We start from the raw sequence: 21,793 nt of genomic DNA on the forward strand, positions 1-21,793 counted from the left end.
TGACATTGTCAGCATCCAGGAATGCGTTAGCAGAGCTAATCTCAGATGGTATGGTCACTTAAATAGAATGGGAGAGGAAAGATTAGCAAAACAAGTGTTCTCTGCCAGGTTGGCAGGAAAACGACCCAGAGGAAGACCAAGATATAGGTGGATTGATACGGTACAAAGTGCCTTAGACGATAGAAATATAAGATCTGATAATGTTGGAGTCTTGACAAGTAACAGACTGATTTGGAGGAAAATTGTAGATAGGAAGTTAGTAATGATGTAATTTTTTCATGTAGTACTGTCATATCCTGTACACCCCTTGAGGGTACATGGCAGGAATTTGATGATGATGATGAACAACAAAATAATTGAACAAGATAATAATTTTAAATATTTAGGCTACAGAATTATAATGCATATTTGAGTATATCTAACAAACTCTTAAGCAAGCAGAACATCAACAACACCTGATATCTTATATTTTAACTGGTTTCATTTTACTGTTCTGGTTATAATATATGATGTATCTCAATTATTTCTGCATGCTGTTTTTTGATTATTTTAATTAATTTTGTTATTGTAAATTCATTATGTCCAAAATTTGGGCAGTCCTGTTCCATTTTAATTTTAGTCATTTCATTGACAACATGTTTCAGTTCTTGTATTTAACTATAAAGCCAGTATTATTACTTCATTTGAGGCTTTTTACCGTTTCCTGTTATGTTTCATAAAACTTTCATTTTGTGTTTTCTGTTTATTTCCTCAGGACTAGAAGAGCCACTTATATTTAGTTTTCTTTTACATTTTATTTTCATTCTTTCATATCATTTTGTAAATTCTTTGAAAATATTATTGCAACAAATAGTTGCAATAGTAATATTTATTTAATTTGCACATTTGGACATTGCTTTTTTCGAATTCAGATATAGGACTGAAGGCATTCTCTTTAAAATAAACATAATAGATTGATTATTATTGTGTCTGTCACTAAACATCAGAATGTAGATAAACTGATAATCAGGCCACTATAGTGTGCAGCACCTCACCTGGTGGCTTTTTAGCTTGGATTTATCTCACTATCAGCAAGCGTTAAACCATCAAACTAGAGGAAACTAAGGTGAGCTAATAGGCAGCTATTGAATTGCACTATTCTTACCCAAAGCAGTGTTTCAATATACTCCTTTTAAATTTTAGTAACACTGGCTTATCTGCTTTCAAGCAAAGCAGTTTGTTAAAGGGTGAAATATTTCATCAAATGTGAATAATTGTAAAGGTATTTATTTTTTAACATCTACATTATAAAATAAATTGCTTGCGCTCCTTACTTTCATTACAAATATTTTCCAATGCACCAGTGTGTTTTTTCTCACACTTACCACAATCATTTTTGTTTTCTTCACTGTTTTCTATTGTTCGTTTCAGATATTCTGTCTTTTAACCAGGATCCATGTTAAAGGGTTTAAGGAATACAAAAGTGATATTAAATATTTTTAATACCGATTATTATCAGATGCACTTCATGGTTTGTTAATAACACAGCTGCTACTTTTTTCATACTTACCACAATCATTTTTGTGGTAAAGTATTATCTGCACATGTAGTAACTCGTGCATCCATCTCAGCTGGTGACACACACAATTAAATATGTAACTGCATGCAATTGCTGATGCTGTTACAAGAACTACTTTGAATTCAAAAAGAGTTCTGACCATATGAATCGAGCTATTTGAATTTAATCTTTATTGCATCAGTTCAAATCAGTTGGTTGAAATGCGATTGTGCCATCAGCCAGACAAGGTCCTAACAGAGATCAGTCTATACATGCCAAGAGCACACTTTGTTTAAAACTTCCTTTTAGAATTTTTAGTTATTGATAAGTTAATTATAGAATACACCTGCACTTATCAGCAACTATATGGCGACAAAATATTAAAGTAGAAAAGAAAGAAAACGTAATCTAAATTTGATTATTTGATTAAAAAAAACTGCCACCCATGATCCTTTTGCTTATCCCAAGGGACATATCACAATTTGGGGAGCACTGTCTTAGAGGAAAAGACAAGCCTCTCTGATACTAAGCACAGTATAGTAAATGAGGTTTGTTGCTGGTGTAATTCCACTATGTTGAAACCATGCTTGGACAAGTCATGCTTTACATTTTCTTTGTTTCTTTGAGTGTGAATATAAGTAATACTTTCAGAGACATGTTAGTCATCAAGGAAAGGCCCAACATTTCTCTCCTCCATACAGTTTTGAAACAGTTCTTCTGCCAACTGACAGCTAACTAATATACTAAACTCCACCTCATGGTAAGTAATGTAGGAGGCTTCTAGGTCACATAATAAATTTTATTGCCCATTGTTACACATGTGATTTTTTGTTTGTTTGAAAGGATTTATTAGATAAGTGGTTCTCCAATAGAGACGATTTGAAGAGTATGAAAGTATTGAAGGGGATGAAATTCTTCATGATTTTGAGTTAGGAAAGAATCTATTACTATCTGTTCCATGCCTCTATCATTTGTAACCTAACTTGCATAAACATTCAAAGTGAGAAAGAGTTTCACATGCTATACTCCCTGAAACTTTTCAAATGATGAACAGTTTCTACCAATTGTAATTATTATTATTTCTTTTATTTTTTTCGTTATGTGATAAAAGTAGCACATCATGTAGTACTTTCATAAGATCCTGTACATCCCATGAGGGTATATGTCAGGAATTTGATGATGAAAGTATATATGCATTTGCTAGACTTCTCAATTTCCTATCAGGTTAAGTTTTTACTTAAAAACATTATCCAAAATGTTTTGCATGACATTATAGACAGTATAGAGGATACATTTTATTATCCTTATTTTTAAATAATTATTCAATTAAAAATAAATGTAAGATGATTTTTCTTATGATTTCCTTAATAAGCTTTAGCACAAATTTCTTGTATTACTATTGTGATACTTTTATTTTTACAGGAGTGGAAACTTGAGACATTATGTGACCTGTATGAAACATTAACAATTACTCAAGCAGTCATTTTCTGTAATACTCGGCGGAAAGTAGACTGGCTCACAGGAAAGATGAGTGAGAAAGACTTTACTGTTTCTGCACTGGTATGAATATATAGTTTATAATTTATGTATGTTTGAATGTGCACACACATCCCTCTTCATAAAACTTATTTATTACTGTTAATTATGAACATCTTTGGAAATCCTGAGTTAAATTTTTTGTTAGTATGCTATATCAGATGCAATATGGGATAAATACTAGCCACTATAGTTATGTAAGTAATACTCAAAAAATTATTTTGCCTTTGGATTGAACGTTGGGGTTGAATTAACTGTAATTGCATTTTTTTTTTCAATATTTAAGATAGAGTATTCCTATTCCTTCGCATCACGATTTTAACCATTCGTTATGCCATATTGGAATCACCATAAATAAAAATCCTATTCCATTACAAGATTTTTAAGACTAAGGGCAATAAGTTTCTTTTATGTAGGTATTTTATAACATATTTACAGGGTGTTTCAAAAAGAGGGACTCAATTTAGACTATATAGACTTAAAATTGAGTCCATCTTTTTGAATCGCCCTGTATTACTGGTATATAGACCAGTAATACATGTGAAATGCACGTACTATTTGTGACAACCTAAAACATTGTTTTTTTCCCCCCTCCTGTTTTAAATTACATATTTATTTAACACTTCACCCACTTCCTTTTATTTATGAAAGATGTTTACTACTTTTATTGCTTCTTTACTTTGGATTTTACTAATAAAACCTTATGTATTAATTATTGTATACTTAGTTGTATTTGCTTGTAAACAAAACCTCAATTTGTGAATATGTGGAGTAAGAGAGGGGTTGAAAGCTAGTCACTCTGAAATACAGTATGTTCATTGTTAGCCATTTTTCTTAGACTGAAATAAGAGAAAAAAACTTATCTCAGCAGTTTGATTTTAAAAGGAAAAAAAAAAAACATTGCATGCATTCCTGCTATTGCTAGCTGTCAGGTGCAAATAAGGAGGAAAGTGATATATACTTTTTTATATACACGTTTCCACATGCTAAAAGGGAGAAGAGTTAAGTATTTCTCAGAACTAAAGCAGATAAGATCTAAGCTAGTAGCTTTAATTGTCTGGTTTATTTAGTTTTGAAAGAAACTGAGCTTAATAAATATCTATTCTATGATGATATTTTTCAGGGCTTGAAAATAATATTTAGTGCAAGTGTTAGCACTTTGCATGTAGTAAGTAATAATATTGCTCACTACATGAGCAATTTGCTTTTACAATGAGCATTTGCTTTAATGGCAAAAAAATATGCCATTAAAGCATATTTACTTTGTGCATGGCAACTAACAAAACTGATTTTTTTTATATTCTGTATTGTGATAATTGCCAATAATATATTTGTATAAATTTTTTTATTCTGATTGAAATACCAGGTCTAACCATAAATACTGTTACAGCTTTCAGCACATACAAACCACATGTATAATGTGCATATAGTAGCACTCAATGTTTGAAATGTCTCCCTTTTTCCTTAATGCATACCTGAAATCTGTGAGGCCGCTTATCAAAGGCAGCATGCACAACATTCAACAGAAATGCTGCCAGTGCTCACTCCAAATCCACTTTCAGGCTGACAATGATCGGGTGTCATTTCTTGCAGGTTACTCCATCAAGCTTTAGCCACAATTTGAAGTTCAACAGATTCAGATTGGGACTTCCAAACAGCCAATCAGATGGTGATATGTGGTTGGGCATAGTCTCTAGCTACTGTTTTGTGGTCCTCGCCTTGTGTTCAGGGGTTTGAGTCCTGTTGGAAGGTCCACTGTCTACCATGAAAGAAGGTGTTTGGTGGCCAGAGTGTCTTGATACACTTTGTCGAAGGTTTTGGCCCCCCTTTCTTTCATAAATTCCACTTAGATTTCCCCCCTCCCCCCACCAAATCATCACTGATGTAGGATAAAGGCCTCTCTGAATCCTGGGTGATATGGCACATGCTGTGCAATCATCCGAGACATATACCAATCATTTAGGCAGTTAAACGATTTTTCAATAATGAAAATATTCTCATCTGTGAAGAGGATATCTCCATCTGTTGTTTGCATACCATAGGAGAAGCACCTTTGATTTCATCATCCTCTGTCACATAAGTTTGTTAGGAAGTGTCTAGTAGAACAAAGATAGGCTCTCACCACAGATCATAGTTAGTACATGTGACATCATTCACTGCAAAATCTTCTCTTGTGATATCACTTTCTGTATTCTTCTATATTCTACATTCAGAGATGTGATTTCACAGCCCTCACAAGCTGTTGCAGCATGGCAGTCATATACATCTTCTGTATCGATTAATAGTGCAATACACAAACATTCTACTGATCTTGAGTATTTTTAACATTAAAAATAACAGGTGGCTGCATTCCAGCCTTGTGAAGTTCTATTACAGCTACATGGTTCTCATAATCTCCCCACTGCATGTTAACCCATACAGCTAGACAACTCTCTCTACTGAACACATGTATGTTGGCTGTACACAGTGCACTTCTGTGGGCAGCATGAGCCTGTTTATGTCAAGACTATGTACAATGATATTGATTTTTTTTTTAATAATACCTAGCTGAAATTTTATTTTCTATGTGACACATTTTTCCCCATCTTCATAAGCTTTCAAAGTTAAAGGGATCTTAAAGCTTAAAATATCTGTTACATTTTATTAATATAAAATATATTTCCCATGCTTGTATTTATGGTAATTGGGCTTCCAAATAAAAGAAATACATATTAATTTTGTAATACAAAATTCTTTAATATTAATTTCGTAGCTCACCATGGTATGAACTTACTATAGGTTTACAACAAACAAGCCTTTTATGGTTGACAGCCATAAAAAAAAAAAAAAATAATACTTTCAGTATTTTATTTATTTATTTATTTATGATTTTTTTTTAATGGCACAAGGACAGCAAAGGTCATATTGCACCATATCAAAGGTTAGAGTAGTACATAAGGTAAGACAATCGCAAAAATCCACGCTAGCAGCAGGATTTGAACCTGCGACCTGTTGCTTGGAAAGCAAATATGCCAACCTCTCAGCCAATCAGGCTGGTGGCTTTTATTACAGAATCACAACTTTATCTACCCTATTACTTCAGACCCCTTCAGAATAGTCCGTTAAGTCATAGGCTGTATAACTTGGAGTAAACCTCCAAAAGAACAAAAGCCATTGAGATTCTGCTAAGTATTATGTCATTTTTTGGCAGGAGTTATAGAAAGAAAGGGGTATTTATTATCATTCATTATTTAACATGAAGATAAACTTCTTACATGGCAGGCAGGCCATTTCAAATAATGATGTTGTTATGGTTCATAATGGGAAATTCTATAATGAGATTTGTTTGATCCTATTGTTCCAGAGAAGAGGAAGAAGCAGTGCCCTTTTAAGCCATTGGAGAAGGCATCTGATATAAAGAAAGCATTGTAGGAAATGTATTTAGTAGATTCAAGAAGTTAGAGGCAGTCCTGAAAATTAATAAATCATATGAAAAGTTCCCAATAAGTAAGTGGCATGTACCCCGAGAGAATACAGAGGAAAATGGAAGATCTACTGGACTGTAATTTCTATTTCTTCCATCTGCTCTCATACTGTACATGCTCGAGACTAGAAGCCATTAGTCAGTCGTCTCTGAACCCTTTCCAGCTTCTTGTGATCATTTTGAAACCTGGTGAGCAAATCTATGCACAGTAATCCTTATGCCGTCTGATCAAAGCCTTATACAGTGGAATCATAACCTTTCTCCTACATATCAGTTATTCTCTGCATCATTGCCATAATGTGCTGTTATGTCCTCAGAATTTTAGCAAATGCCCCCAAAATTTCAAGCCCTTATCCACCAACATTTCGAGATGTCACACCTCCATCTTCTCTAAGATTATCCCACCTATGCTTCCTGAACTTTAAAACCTATACTTTGCTATGCTAACTGGCTAGTCTCCTGAGCTTGTTATAATCACTTAGCCTTATATTTCCTCTTAGCTTCAGAAAATGATAACGTATGCGAAATATAGATGACTTATATTTTGCCTTCTTATTATGCCACCTTCAGGGATCACAAAACAATGATATGTGCATGCAGGTATTAACACCTACCTCCCTATAGAATATGATCCCATCAGCTCCCAAATCAGAACACTCCATAGGCTTAAAAAGGTTACCTCTTGACCTGTGGAAGTGACTAACAGACTAAAACTTTTAACTCTAGCTCCCCACTCCAAATATATGGACTACCAAAAATCCATAAGCAGAATGTACCATTACATCCCATTGTGGTATTGATTCCCCTACATAAAAATTAGCCAAAGTCACACAATATACTGGCAACAGACCACTGACATAATGGTCAGTTTGATGTCTCCTCCTTATTCACCAATATCTTAGACGCAATATCTCAGCCCTATTTCATTTCACCATGAGCTCAGGCTATTTCTTTAAACAAGGAAAATTCTACAAACAGATAGAGGGGACAGCCATCGGTTCTCCGCTCTCTCTCTCCACCCCTTGCCAACTTCTTTACGAGACCTCTGAAGAAAAAGCCTTAAACTCTGCCCCACATAAATCCAATGTTTGGCTATGATGTGTTTGCTATTTGACTGCATGGCCTGGATACACTCTACAATTTTTCAACACACTCAAACAATCAACACCCTATGATTCAGTTTACCTTGGAAAAGGAAAACAATAACAATCTCCCTTTCCTAGACACTCTGATTACGTGCCAGCCTGATGGATCTCTGGCTTTCTCTGTTTACAGAAAACCTACACATACAGGTAGATACATTCACCAGCAGTAACCCTCCTCCCACAAATATGGGATTATAAAAACACTATATAACAGGGCAAAATTAATCAGTTCAGATAGCAATGCTGTAACTACTGAACTTGACCATATCCTTAACACCTTCTTGGCCAAAGGCTATAACTCCAAAAAAATATTAAAACCAGTTAGCCACAACTCCTCCCCTTCATAACAGATTACTCTAAATCTATCATCATTCCTTATATCCGGAGTACATCTGAAACACTAACAAAAATCTTAAGAAAATATGACCTCACAACTAGTTACAAACCACATAAGAAATTGACACCTTTACTGCTCCACCAAAGACTAGAAACTTCCCCTAGACCTACCTGGAGTATACCAGGTCCTTTGCAGTTTCAAACTGTCCTACTACGGCCAAACAGTCAGGACAGCCAATGAGGATATCCGAACATAAGGACTACACCTGGTTTCACCAATACAGCTGTTAAAATTTTCTATTACATTATGTATTTCTCAACCATGCTTTGTCTTTGTTGTTGTTCTTCACTTATTCCTTCACGAATTAGTGGACTCCCTCAACTATCGACTGCCCCCATTTATTTACTTCTACTTAATCTTATGTTCTCGCACTATAGTCTAACAAATTTATTTGGTTTATGACTGTGACATTTAGACTAAGTATTGAGTTCAAGATTATAAGATTTTAAACTAAAGACAAAGCAGATATTGTTTGTATTCCTCGCTCATATTAATCCTTACCTTAAATTAGTCATGGTTTAATTATCGGTTATTTAAACTTTCTTATGCATGTTCGAAAATTTTCAGGGTAGTGTATTGGCTGAATCAATCCGATCTGTTTACAAACCGTTTAATTAAATCAAAAAGTAATATTTACGGTTGGATCTACATTAATAAATTATATATATATATTAATCCGCGCGGTTAGCCTAGTGGCTATGTGCTTCGCAACCATATGTCTGGGGAAGGAGTGTCCTAGGTTCGATTCCCGTCGGTGATGTGAGGAGCTGACGGATCTTCCTCAGCCATAGCCAAGTTAGCCAGTCTTGGGCGTGGACAGCAGGGTTTTTTCCCCAGTTTATTCTGGGGTTTTTAAAAAGTTGAGTTCTCAAGGCAAACTGGCCCTGAGAACTCAACACTACAGGCCATAGGATACACCGGGGCATAAGGCTGACCACCTTATCCTGTAAACGGAGTGAGGTCCGATGATCAATGGACCCTCGACACCGCAAGGTAAAAGAGGGTATAAGGAAGATGAGATGAGATATATATTAATATATAAGTGCTTGTGTTATATGGGTACTTCTGTATATTTTATAGATGTAAAATGGGAATGTTTATTTAATCAGCATTTCCTTCTAATACTTCTTGTTTACCCTTATGCTAAATAATGCAGTTACCAATTACTGCAATCTGCATAAGCAATAACTTTTCATTCATTTCTCACTTAAATTATGAATGGAAAATTATGGATTTTAAATCATACGTGCAAAATTTTATGTGGAATTTGTCTTGTATAAGTTTTTAAATAGGCAAAAAAAACCATGAAATCAGTTTTATTCATGATAATTATTTTTGAATAATTTACAGTTGAAGGAGAAAGGAACTTTTTAGTACAAGCAGCACTGAATTTAATATTAATATTGTAATTTCAAAAACAGGACCATTTTGGTTTCTTTAAGAAAATATTGCTGATGTGATTGTTGGAAGACTTTCAGCATGACAGTCATGATTCTAAAGTGGCATTTATGCCACTTTAAAAGTGGGGGAGGAAAAATGGAATTCATTAAAAAGAAATAAGAATGTGGTTTTAAGATAGTATATCTGAAATAGTGATGTTAAATGTGTAAAGTTGCATGTATAATTCATATTAAATGTGCTGTGTTGTGAAAGGCTTCAGGTGGTGGATGATAAAAAAGTGGTTATGTAAGACTGCTACCCTAGTTACTGGAATCCTTAAGTGACTTGAAAATGTTACATATTTGTTCTAGATAAGCATTCTCAGACAACCCACAATACTCAAGTATTATAGGTTTGCAACCATTTGTAGGTTGAATTAGCATTGGTTTGTGGGGGGGGGGGGGGCAAATAATAAAATAAAAATATTTGGGCGAGATTCTTCTAAATATTCTCCTTGTTGGAATCTTGGAATCTTTGTAATTCATCTTTCTGGATATTCTTTCATATATAATCATTCTAGATGTTCTTTCCATTCAGTTCTGTTTCCATTATTCTTGTATAACCTGCTGTTCTTTCTCATCTCTGCTACGGTTATTTTCTTATATCTTATTGTTTATGCTTCGCTTCCACATGATGTTGGTTGAAAACAGAATCTTTTTTGGTGACTTCACTTATCCAAATGCTTTGTTTATTATTCCATTTACTATTATTATTATTTATATGGGTACTCCATGGGGTCAAGACTCATTGCAGGAGACCCACTCTTTTCATTTAGAAAATTTTTGTTAATTTTAGGAATGTATAAATTTTCATAGCCCAAATAATAAAACTTATTGACTTCAGTTATTTTGTTGTAAATATTTTAGTATGAATGAGCATTGTTTCTTTGAATGCCATAGTTCATTTTTTCTTAAGAAAGTGACATTTCATAGTTTATCATTTAACTCAAAATTTATATACAGCTTCTTATAGATTGTCGCTTACTTCAGATATCATTTGGTCATCTGCAAAGAACAAAGTATCTAATGTTGATTATTCATAATAGTGCTTCATGGTATAAACAACACCAGGAGCGAGAGAAAATAAATTTATTGAACTCAGTAATATTTTTCTTGTTTTCTATCCAGCACACTCAGAGCACAAATTGTAACTGAAATGGAACAAATGTCTTTAATGGCACCCTCTATGATTAATCATAAAATGAATTTGGAGAAGTCAGGCTATCAGGTCTCAGAGTAACTGTTTCCCAGATCTTTGAAAAATTAAATCACCAATACTTTGAAGTTCAGGGAGTGGTTCATAACTGATGCTGATTCTAAAAATAGTCTCTCAGATCTGTAGTGACTTCTTCATAATATCAATGTCTTCTTCTGTGTAATCCTATCTGAAGGAGTATCCCGAACATGGTCTGCCAGTCCTGACTTGCTATACTGATGATTGCAGATATAACTTTTGTTCTTCAAGGTGAGTGTTAATTGATCAGTTAATTACCAGTCTGTTCAAAGTAAGCTAAATTTCAAGCACAAGGTAAACATTTGTGCAAAAGGATGAAGTTGATCTATAGTAGGGATGCACAGACTGCAGGTAGCTGACAGCCTGCCTCACCGTGTATTATTTGAACTTTAACAAGTTACACGATAGGTAATTTTTAAAAATGGTACATGCGCAAAGCAAAGTAGCTGTGACGTCATGATTGCCTGTCTAACTACGCTAATCAGTTAGTAATAATGTTAACAAATTTTATAATTCGTCTGTTTGTCATATGAGTTTTGTTTTCATAGGTGCGGTTGCTATAATTAATTATCACCCCTAGGAAACGGTAAAAAATAAATTCTACGATGGATAAAGCAGGGCCAAGAAGGAAACACAAACTACAGGATGAAAAACGGCAGTTTCAGGATAGCTGGACCGAAAAATATGGTTTTGTGCAGTTGTTTAATAATATCATGTGCTTGATTTGCAAAAGTGCTGTAGCCATACCAAAAGAATACAATATATAAGGAGACACTATGAAAGTCTGCATTCTACATGTTCAAATCTACCTGAAGAACTATGTAAACAAAAGAAACGAGAATTGACAGGTCAGCAAGTGATGTTTACAAAACCTATTCAAGATTTGGAAATAGCAACAGAAATAAGTTTTGAAATATCTCGCCCTATAGCAAAAAGGTGCCGACCATTTACAGACTGAGATTTCGTTAAAGATTGCCTTGAGATAGCTGCTAAAAAAATTTGTCCTGAATCAGCCAAAAATGTTGAGAAAATTCAGTTAAACAGGATGACTGTGCAAAGAAGAATTACTGCAATGTCGGAAAATGTAAAGGACCAATTAACATCTTATTCAAAGAAATTTGCCTATTTTTCATTAGCTATTGATGAATCAACTGACATTACTTTCACAGCCCAGTTGTTAATATTTGCACATGGAATAACGCAAGAGTTTGAGGTAAGTGAGGAGTTGATTGGAATGAGTTCATTATCAGATCAAAGAAAGGTAATGACATGTTCACTGGACTTTTGGAACAGTGTTCCAAAATTGATTTAGACCTGACAAAATTATCAGGTATCACGATTGACGGAGCTCCTTCCATGATATTAGCTAATTCTGGATTGGTAACATTATTGAAACAGCATTTGGGACGACACGACGATGAGTTGATACAATTCCGCTGTGTAATCCACCAGGAGAGCTTGTGCCCTAAGAAACTTGGATTTGAAGATGTCATGAAAGTTGTTCAACGATTAATTTTATAAAATCCCGTGGCATTAATCACCGACAATTTAAAAAGTTTCTTGAAGACATTGAAAGTGAATATGGTGACTTAATTTTTTACACAGAAGTGAGGTGGCTAAGTCGTGGACAAACATTGGAGAGGTTCCTAAATTTCTTTGATGAAATTGAAATCTTCATGACTGAAAAAAAACAAAAACGTTCCTGACATAAAAAATCCAGATTGGTTATGTGACTTAGCCTTTCTGGTTGACATTACTAATCATTTAAATACGAGACTTCAGGGCAAAGATCAATTGGTTACTCAACTTTACGGCCACATTTTATCTTTTCTGTGCAAGTTAAATCTATTTCAAATCCAACTGAAGTCAGGGAATTACATCCAAATTCCTAATTATAAGAAAGTTTCTGAAAAGTTCAATGTCAACTTCAAAACTGTGTATGTTGAAAAGATCTTGATATAAGCCTTCAAGGATCAGTTTTCTGATTTTAAAAAAGTGAAACCGTTGCTAGATTTATTTAGCAATCCTTTTGCCACTTTGCCTGAAAATGCATCCGCATCCGCATCAGCACAGCTTGAACTCATTGACATTCAAAACGATGAGAGCCTGCGAAATAAATTTAATGAAGGCAATTTATTAAACTGTTGTGTCGATAAAAACAATTATGAATGGTTGCTAGATAATGCATTAAAATGTGCGAGCTCTTTGGCTCAACATATATTTGTGAACAAACTTTTTCAGTCATGAATGTTAACAAATCGAAAAATAGGAACCGCTTGACTGATGAAAATTTACAATCAATTTTGCAGTTGGCTACTACAAAACTAGAACCAGATATCAAAACAATTGTCAAATCAATGCAATGTCACGCATCAAATTAAATTCACTTACTTTTTATTACCTTTTTTGTAACAATTATGATAGGTATAAATAAAATAAACAATATATGGTAGATAACTTGCAAGTGTTTTTTTGGCGGCCATCCAGAAGTAACAGTGGAACTATGTGGCCCTCGGCCTTAACAAGTTGGTGCATCCCTGATCTATAGGTAAATGGATGAAGGTATACAGTTCCTTGCAGTTGGTGTTGTTTATATTTTGAAGCACTATAATGAATATCTAAAATAAAATTATTTTTGCTATTTTGAAGAAATGTAGAAATTTTACAGTATGAATGTAAAATCAATTAATTATATATAAATAATAATAATATAAATAACAGAAATATAATAATAAATAATATTAACAAAAATGGATAGAACATCTAAATGGAATAGACATTTCAAAATGTCTATTCCATTTATAGCCAAAAAATACTATGACGATATAAATTAAATGGAAAGAGAAGAATTGTAAGACCAAGAAGTGATGGCTTGAGATGGAAAATGGACCACTTGGTCTAAAATTCAAGATTATGAAGATATATATATATATATATATATATCATCATCATCAAATTCCTGCCATGTACCCTCAAGGGGTGTACAGGATATGACAGTACTACATGAAAAAAAAATTTACATCATTACTAACTTCCTATCTACAATTTTCCTCCAAATCAGTCTGTTACTTGTCAAGACTCCAACATTATCAGATCTTATATTTCTATCGTGTAAGGCACTTTGTACCGTATCAATCCACCTATATCTTGGTCTTCCTCTGGGTCGTTTTCCTGCCAACCTGGCAGAGAATACTTGTTTTGCTAATCTTTTCTCTCCCATTCTATTTAATTGACCATACCACCTAAGATTAGCTCTGCTAACGCATTCCTGGATGCTGACAATGTCAAGTTCTTTCCTAATATCCTCATTTTTAATATGATATTGCCATTGATGCCATCTGTTCACGCCTCTAATCTTTCTCAGGACTCATATCTGCGGTCTCTGGTCTTTGGTCAAGTGTTTTACTTCTGACCCAGCTCTCAGATCCATAAGTTAAAACTGGTTTGAACACTGTCTTGTATACAGCTAATTTAGCGTTCCGACTAATTTCTCTCTTATTCCATATGAATTTATTCAATTGACTTCCCACCATACCAGATTTGCTGATTCTGTTGTCTATTTCTATATTTAATTTACCATCTTCAGTAAAAATCATGCCTAAGTAGCTGAAATGTTTTACTTGTTCCACAGGTTCTCCATTCACAACACAGTTGACATTTTCAATGATTCTGCCTATTTTCATTGTCTTTGTCTTTTTATTGCTGACCTTCATACGATATCTATTACAACAGCTATTCAATTTAGTCAGAGAATCTTGCAGACTTGTAGCGGATTTATTTAGAAGTATAACATCATCCGCATAAAGCAAAGAGCTGACATTAACATCTCCAATTTTGATATCAGGTTTAATACCACTTTCCTTCATAATGTGATCCATATAGATAAAGAATAACAGAGGGGATAATGTACATCCTTGTCTCACACAGATCTAACATTAAACCATCTTCCTGTACTTCCTTCAATTCTAACTGCTGACTTACAACTCAAATAAAGACTAAGTATTGCTTGATATAATACCCCATTGACACCATATAACTGCAGCATATTGAATAGCTTCTCTCTTGGCACCTTGTCATATGCCTTTTCCAAATCGACAAAACTTAAATACAGATCTTTATTATATTCCCATGCTTTCTCGACTATTTGTCGTAAAGTGAAGATCTGATCCTGACAGCCCCTATTTGGCCTGAATCCAGCTTGTTCTTCACCAAGCTTTTCTTCCACAATTCTTCTCAACCGTTTCTCAAGTATACTTGCATAGATCTTGCCAGGAACACTCAGTAGGGAAATACCTCTGTAATTCTCACATTCAGTTTATTTCCCTTTTTATATAAATGGTACTATGAGAGCTCTACTCCAATCATCGGGAATTCGTCCCTCTGTCCAGGCTTTCTGAACTATGCAGTGCAGCCACTGTAAGACTTTTATACCACCATGCTTCAGCATTTCTGGTCAAATATCATCTACTCCTGCTGCCTTTCCACATTTCAAGCCTTTGATGGCTTTTTCTACTTCAAGTATGGATATGTATTCCTGACCACATGCCTGGTCAGTGTTTTTTATCACTGTGCTGTCATCACTGCTTGTTTCATTTAGCAGTTTTTCAAAGTAATTACTCCATACTTCAAGGATATCTTTTTCTCCTGTTTTCATGTCACCTTTATGATCTCTAACTCCTTTTACCGCATTCTTTCCTCCATTCCTAAGCTTCTTCAACAACCTCCAGAATATTTTGCCACCTTCTTGATATTTATTTTCTATATTCTTGCCAAAGTCCTCCCATGACTTTTGTTTAGCTAGTTGTACACACTGTTTAGCTTTCTTACATTTGTCTCTGTATTCTGTAAGAGTAAAAGCTGACTTATTTGCCAGGAACTTTTGATATGCTTTCTTCTTTTTCTTCACTGCCTCTTTAACTTCCTGTGTCCACGAGGGAGTTCTGGTTTTTTTATCCTTGCACACAACCTCACCACATGCCTCTCTGGCAGAATCAATGTTTTCTTCAGAGTTTGCCACTGAATCTCCAAGGTTTGATTCATGTTTTCAAACTCTTTCATTTTCTTTTCAATAATCTTTCTGTATTTTAGTCTACAGTTCACATCTGAGAGCTGCTCAACTTTTATTCGCTTTAAAAGTTTCTTATATGTTATTCTTTTCAATATGAAATTCAATTTTATCCTGCTCAAGACTAAATAGTGATCACTTCCAATTTCAAATCCTCTGTACACTCTGGTGTCCTGCACCAGGGAGAAAACATCACTATCAACAATAACATAGTCAATGAGACTTTTCTTATTCCTAGCCTCTTCTCTCCATGTGAATTTGTGCACATTTTTATGTTGGAACATGGTGTTAGTAATAACCAGTCCATGTCCTGAGCAGAAATCCAACAGATATTTGCCATTATTATTAGCTTTGCTCTTTTCTCCAAATTTTCCCAAAATATTTTTGTATGTCTCACAATCATTTCCTACTCTGCTATTTAGATCCCCAACAAGGACCAACTTTTCCTTTTTCATTGTGTCAGTTCTTTTTTCTAAAGCATCAAAAAATTCCTCCACTTCTACCTTAGTAGAACCTTCTGTGGGACCATAGGCACAAATAAGTCTCATTGTCCAGTTCCCCATTCTCATATTTGCCCACATTACTCTACTTGAGACTGACTGCCATTCAAGAAGATTAGCCTTGTATTTTGTGTTGAATACTATGGCTACGCCTTCTTTTCCTTGATTGTCATTGCCTGAATATAACATTTTGTATTTATTGCTCAGAAAGATCTCGCCAGTTTTGGTCTTTTTTGTTTCCGTCACCCCTATTATGTCGATCTGGTACTTATCTAATTCCTCAGCTAGCTCCATTTCTTTGCCATTCAGGCTTCTTACGTTGATAGTACCGATCTTTAACTCTGGTGATGTTGAGTTGGGGTTTGTTTTCAGATTTGTTCCGGTAGCTGACTTTTCGCTGTTCGCCCTGGTTCCCTGGCGAAAACAACGGGGGCCTTATTTAACCGGGCGATTCCCCAGCCGGCATGAAATTTTGTCATGTTGTACCATCATTTTTATTTTGGTTTAACCAATAAGAATACAATTTGGTCGGCTAAATCATCCCAAATTGCCAGCCCATCCTCGTTCGTTCAGTATCAAAGTAGATACCCAACAGGGTGCACCCACGAGAAGGTGAGGATTGGACATTAGGTCAGAAGCCCTGGTCGGTTCTCCGCATTCCTTTAAAGGCTATGTGGAGGTCTCCTCTCAGTTATACAGCTTTGACCCATAAGCACCCCTATATCTATATATAATGTTATGATTCTTTTGTTACTCTTAGTATTTTTTTTTCTTTGTTATTATTGCCATTTCAACTCATGTCTGCTTTATTTTTGCATGTTATACTTCAGGTGGTAATTCCAATTTTTCCATTTATCTACTTTCAGTAACTGTTTATCTGGTTCTGGGTCTCTATTGAAAAGAGCTGTCTGATAATTTTCTTTGGAAACCATTAAGTAACATGATATCCCTCAAGTTGGTTACTAGCATAAATGAGGCGGGGTTGCCACCAGATTGGCAGTTGGAATGGTATTTCATCCATTCTGTATGTTACGATTAATACCATCAATGCTAAGTCACCAGAGCCCTGTTTATTTTCTCCAGGCTGGAGATGTGTGATATTTGGTTGGATGAGGCTGTGTGTTGATATTACCAACCCATTAACAACCTCTCTAAATAAAATTGGATGATTTATTTGGGTTGTAGAGAGTTTGAGACTACCACCCTGCTTATTGGAGGCCTGAAGTTGCTTGAAAAAGTTCCATGTTTGGGCTCTGGAGTAGGGTTCTGGACCATAAAAAATAAATAATACAAAAAAAAAATACATAAAATTGATAAAAATTAAAAAATAAAATCCTTAGTCCGCCAATGGTACATATGCATTATTTGTCCACAAGGAGATGTGCTTTGCATTATGGGAGACAAGTGATGAGAGCTTAGTCCACCTTTACTACGAGTTGCCTCAGTCCTGGAGATACTTCAGGCACAAACTTTGTTTTCTTACACTTGGATAAAGAATTAAACTAAATTTATTATGTATGTATTATAGGTTTGCAATTAACCTTTTGTGGGTGCCACACACACACACACACACACACACACAAAAAAAAAAAGTTAATCACCACAGAAAATGAACATTTTGAATGAAATCACTGCCAATTAGTCTTGTAAGTAAATTTCAAAATGTTAAATTGGACAGTGAGACTAATTTTGTGTTCCTATAGTTCCACTGGTTTTAGTAGGGAAGATAGAGTAATTTGTGTTCAGAGAGAGGAGGGGGAAAGCTGGTTCTTGATGAAGAAATATGAACCGAAAGGTGAATAGTAGAGTTTTGAGAAACATGGGCAGATCATGACTGGTAGCACCTATTAGATTTTTTTTTTTAACCCTCGAAACAGAACTAAAAAAATGCTGTTAACATGGTACTTTTGATAAAAGACTAATTGAATCATACAATTTGAAAATGCCACTAAGATGCCAAGTTTTAAAGGTTGTTGGCTACAGAAGAATTGTAGATTTTTTTTTTTTTTTTTTTTTTTTTTTTTTTTTTTTTTTTTTTTTTTCAAAAGCAGTTAATGATCAACAAAACAGATTAAAACATATTGAAAGAAAAAAAAAAACAGAGCTATTGGAAAATAGCATTTATTTGTGTGACCTTTTCCAGACCTCTTGCATAACATTACCGGATTCACCAAATGTAGAGTGATTGCTGAATTTATTATTATTACTTTATTTTTCTTGTATGGAGTAGAAGAATCATAGTAAGTTTGTATGTGTAGATTTTAAGACTTATTTGTTAGTAGTCTACATGGAATTTTTACAGCATTCTTTAATTATTTTTTTTTAAAAAAAGCATGGTGACATGGACCAAAAAGAAAGGGATCTTATCATGAAAGAATTCAGATCTGGATCAAGTAGGGTTTTAATAACAACAGACCTTCTTGCTAGAGGTATTGATGTCCAGCAAGTGTCCCTAGTTATTAATTATGATCTCCCAACAAATAGGGAAAACTATATCCACAGGTAAGATTGTATTATGTATCAAAAAGTTCAATTTTGAGCCTTTTTTTATAGTTCTGATTGTTTGCATTCACAGGTAAATAATAATTATGTTCATTAACACATAAACCTTGGTTTTTGTCGAATTACTTGGATGTGTGGAAATATTGATACTTATAATTATTTATCAATTTTTTAATAAATTCCAATAGGCTATATTCAAGGTATGATGCAATAAAAATTTTGAAGGACCAGTAAGATAACTTAAATCTAAATGAACCTCATTTATAGAAAAATAAATAACTTTTTGCCCTTCTCATATATATTACACATCTTTCAGATGGCTCATTACCTTGTTGGAAAGCCAATGTGCAGTGGAAGATTTTACATGGTCACACCATTATCTAGTCCCACAGTATACTGTCTTCAGAACACTGCCATATAGCCAAAGCTATGCTTAAATAGCTGCAACTCCTATAAAATGCAACACTACATATTTCCCCCTACCCTCCCCTCTCTCTCTCTCTTTCTCTTCTTATTCACTGTTATGTAAGTTATTTGAAAAGATATCAAAGTATAAATGAACATAAAAATCCACACTATACTCAAATCGCATATTAAATTACCAACTCAGTTCACAAAATTCACTTCTCTGTCATATCCAATAACTGTTTAAAATACCACATGCATGTGGAAGTTAGTCCTGGCAGACTACATTTTAGAGACTCCATCACACAACAATAAAGGAAAACTACAAGTGCTACATAGATGATTACAAGTTAGACTATATGAGGAATCAACAGCAGCAATGAAACAATCCCCCAACCTCAAATTATATTAATTTCTTCTTGATATTTAATGTGGCTGTGTACTATAATGAACTATTTTTGTTTTGTTTGTAGTCTGAGTATGCTAGTTTAAAATCCAGTGAAATATTAGATTATTAATACATATTTGCTGTGTTTAATATCAATAACCTTCAGATGAGTTATTGCTAAACCTTTCTCCAACATTTCAGTATGTTGCACCATCATATTTTGTACATTGTTTAAGCCACTGTGGCACTTCATTGCCTTAGGTAGACAACTAGTAGTGAGTTGGAAGTCCTAGTCTGTTTTCTGCTTAAAACTATGTGGAGGATTCCTCCTGGTTATCCATCTTTTAGACCTATATATGCCAACTGGTCGGCTGTGGAAGTGCTAGTGGTGGTGGCAGGCAGTAGATGGCTTTGGTGTAATTTCGGTTGGTTGGAGACAGGGAGTAGTAGAGTAGGTGCCCTCCCTCGATGAGTCTTTGAACTCTGGAGGTGTAAAGTAATAATAATAATATTACCTGTTTTTATTCACATCTTATTTACTTCTGTTAAATTCCTTTCACAAAACAGCTAAGTTAATTCATGAAAAAGCTGTTTTTCATTATGCTGAAAAATACAATGTACTACCAGCACAATTTCTCTTGGTATATTTTGAGTAGGTGTTCATAGTGAGATCTGAATGTGGATAATACATTTTTGATTTGGATGTGGTTGTGTTTCTCTGCTAGTTTTTCATAAAATCTGGTTGCACATGAAGCCATTTAGAAAACATTCTCTAGTGCTGAGATTGATACATGCAATCAAAATACGATCAAGTGTGTACAATCAAAATGGGATAATATACCCACTCACCAACCATCAGGCTAGTTGTTTAGATCCCACTGTGGCATGCATGTTCTGTGAATGCTTTTAAGTGATAGATGAATATTATCATTGGATATAAGGTCATCATTTGTTTATTGGTGACCTGAAGAGGCTTTAAAAAGGAATGCATTTTGTCTTTAGTGTAGGCCTCACAGATCTTTACATAAAACTTATGTATTACCGTAGTTGAGCTGAATGTTGTTTAATAATCCAGATACATTGCTCTATAGTTTAAACTGAAATTTATTTAATCTTCTGTACGAGGGTGTGCTGAAATGTTGTGCTTTCATATCAGATTTTGTCATGGAAATCAAACGTCATTTGCTTGAATGAATGTTGCATTTTAACAACGCAAGAGGAAGAAACTCTGAGAGCTTACTAAAAATGCACCGCTAATATACACAAAACTCATTTCCCTTATCCTAGGACAGTCACTCAAACTAGTATTTTATACTGAGCAGTCTATTTGGAAAACATATCTCGGTGCAGTTCCTTCTTGGTCATCACTTGCCTGTTTAGAGGATTGTGCTTGCTGTATGGAGAAATGCTAGAAAAAATCATAACTAGCCCATGAGGCAATTACTTCTGCTGTTTTGTTTTTTTTAAAGATGTAGTCAGGCATAATTTCTGGAGTATGACTCATGCCTAAGAAAAGTTCATTCCCCCCCATCATCAAGAAGGAATTGAGGTGTACATACAGAAAAGATGAAGGAACCTCTGAATGCATCAGTAACATGCAAGTGGAGTGCAGGTGAAAATTGAGAAAGAAGTTTATTGAAGTTTTTCTTGAGTTGTAGTTATGGAAATCCTTCTTATTGTGAAAAGACTGCTAGTTCAATGGAAGTCCTATGATTTTTATTGGACAAGGAATGGCATAGCTACTGTGATTAATATAGGCTATTGCAGTATGTCAGAGTATTAGGACTTGTTCACACCTGCACCAGTAATTGCCCTTAGGTTGACTAATGAAAGCTGGCCTTCCTCACTTGTCCCTGCCCTCTGTCTCTCTCTCTAATTGGAGGTGACCAATTATAAAGTTGACTGACTGCTGAAGTTTTCAAGTCATTTTTGGTGTTAACAGAACTTAGCTCTTTACTGTCTGCAGATGATGTACTCCTAAACAAATCCACCCTAAGTCTCCAGGATTCTCTAACTAAATTGAATAACATTTGGCATGAAAATCAGCAAATAAAAAGACTGAAAGTAGGCAGAACACAGAAAACCTTCAGCTGCAATGGAGAACATATAGAACAAGTAAAATATTTCAACTATTTAGGCATAATGTTTAATGACAATGGAAAATAAATTTGAAAATAGTGAA

The 21,793-nt window shown here is 34.5% G+C and overlaps 1 protein-coding gene across 1 annotated transcript in view; it reads left to right on the forward strand.

The window, feature by feature from the left end:
- Window positions 1-21,793, forward strand: part of LOC150100505 (eukaryotic initiation factor 4A-I-like) — a 177,895-nt gene that overhangs the window by 143,266 nt on the left and 12,836 nt on the right. The window contains exons 8-9 of the mRNA XM_090403231.1: window positions 2,960-3,097; window positions 18,649-18,818. Of these exons, the coding sequence (XP_090259357.1) occupies window positions 2,960-3,097; window positions 18,649-18,818 (308 nt within the window). The remainder of the gene's footprint in view (window positions 1-2,959; window positions 3,098-18,648; window positions 18,819-21,793) is intronic.

This window comes from Typopeltis vanoorti, chromosome 13 (assembly GCF_054136105.1).
Source record: "Typopeltis vanoorti isolate ZY-2024b chromosome 13, IOZ_Tvanoo_1.0, whole genome shotgun sequence".
NCBI classification, from domain to species: domain Eukaryota; kingdom Metazoa; phylum Arthropoda; class Arachnida; order Uropygi; family Thelyphonidae; genus Typopeltis; species Typopeltis vanoorti.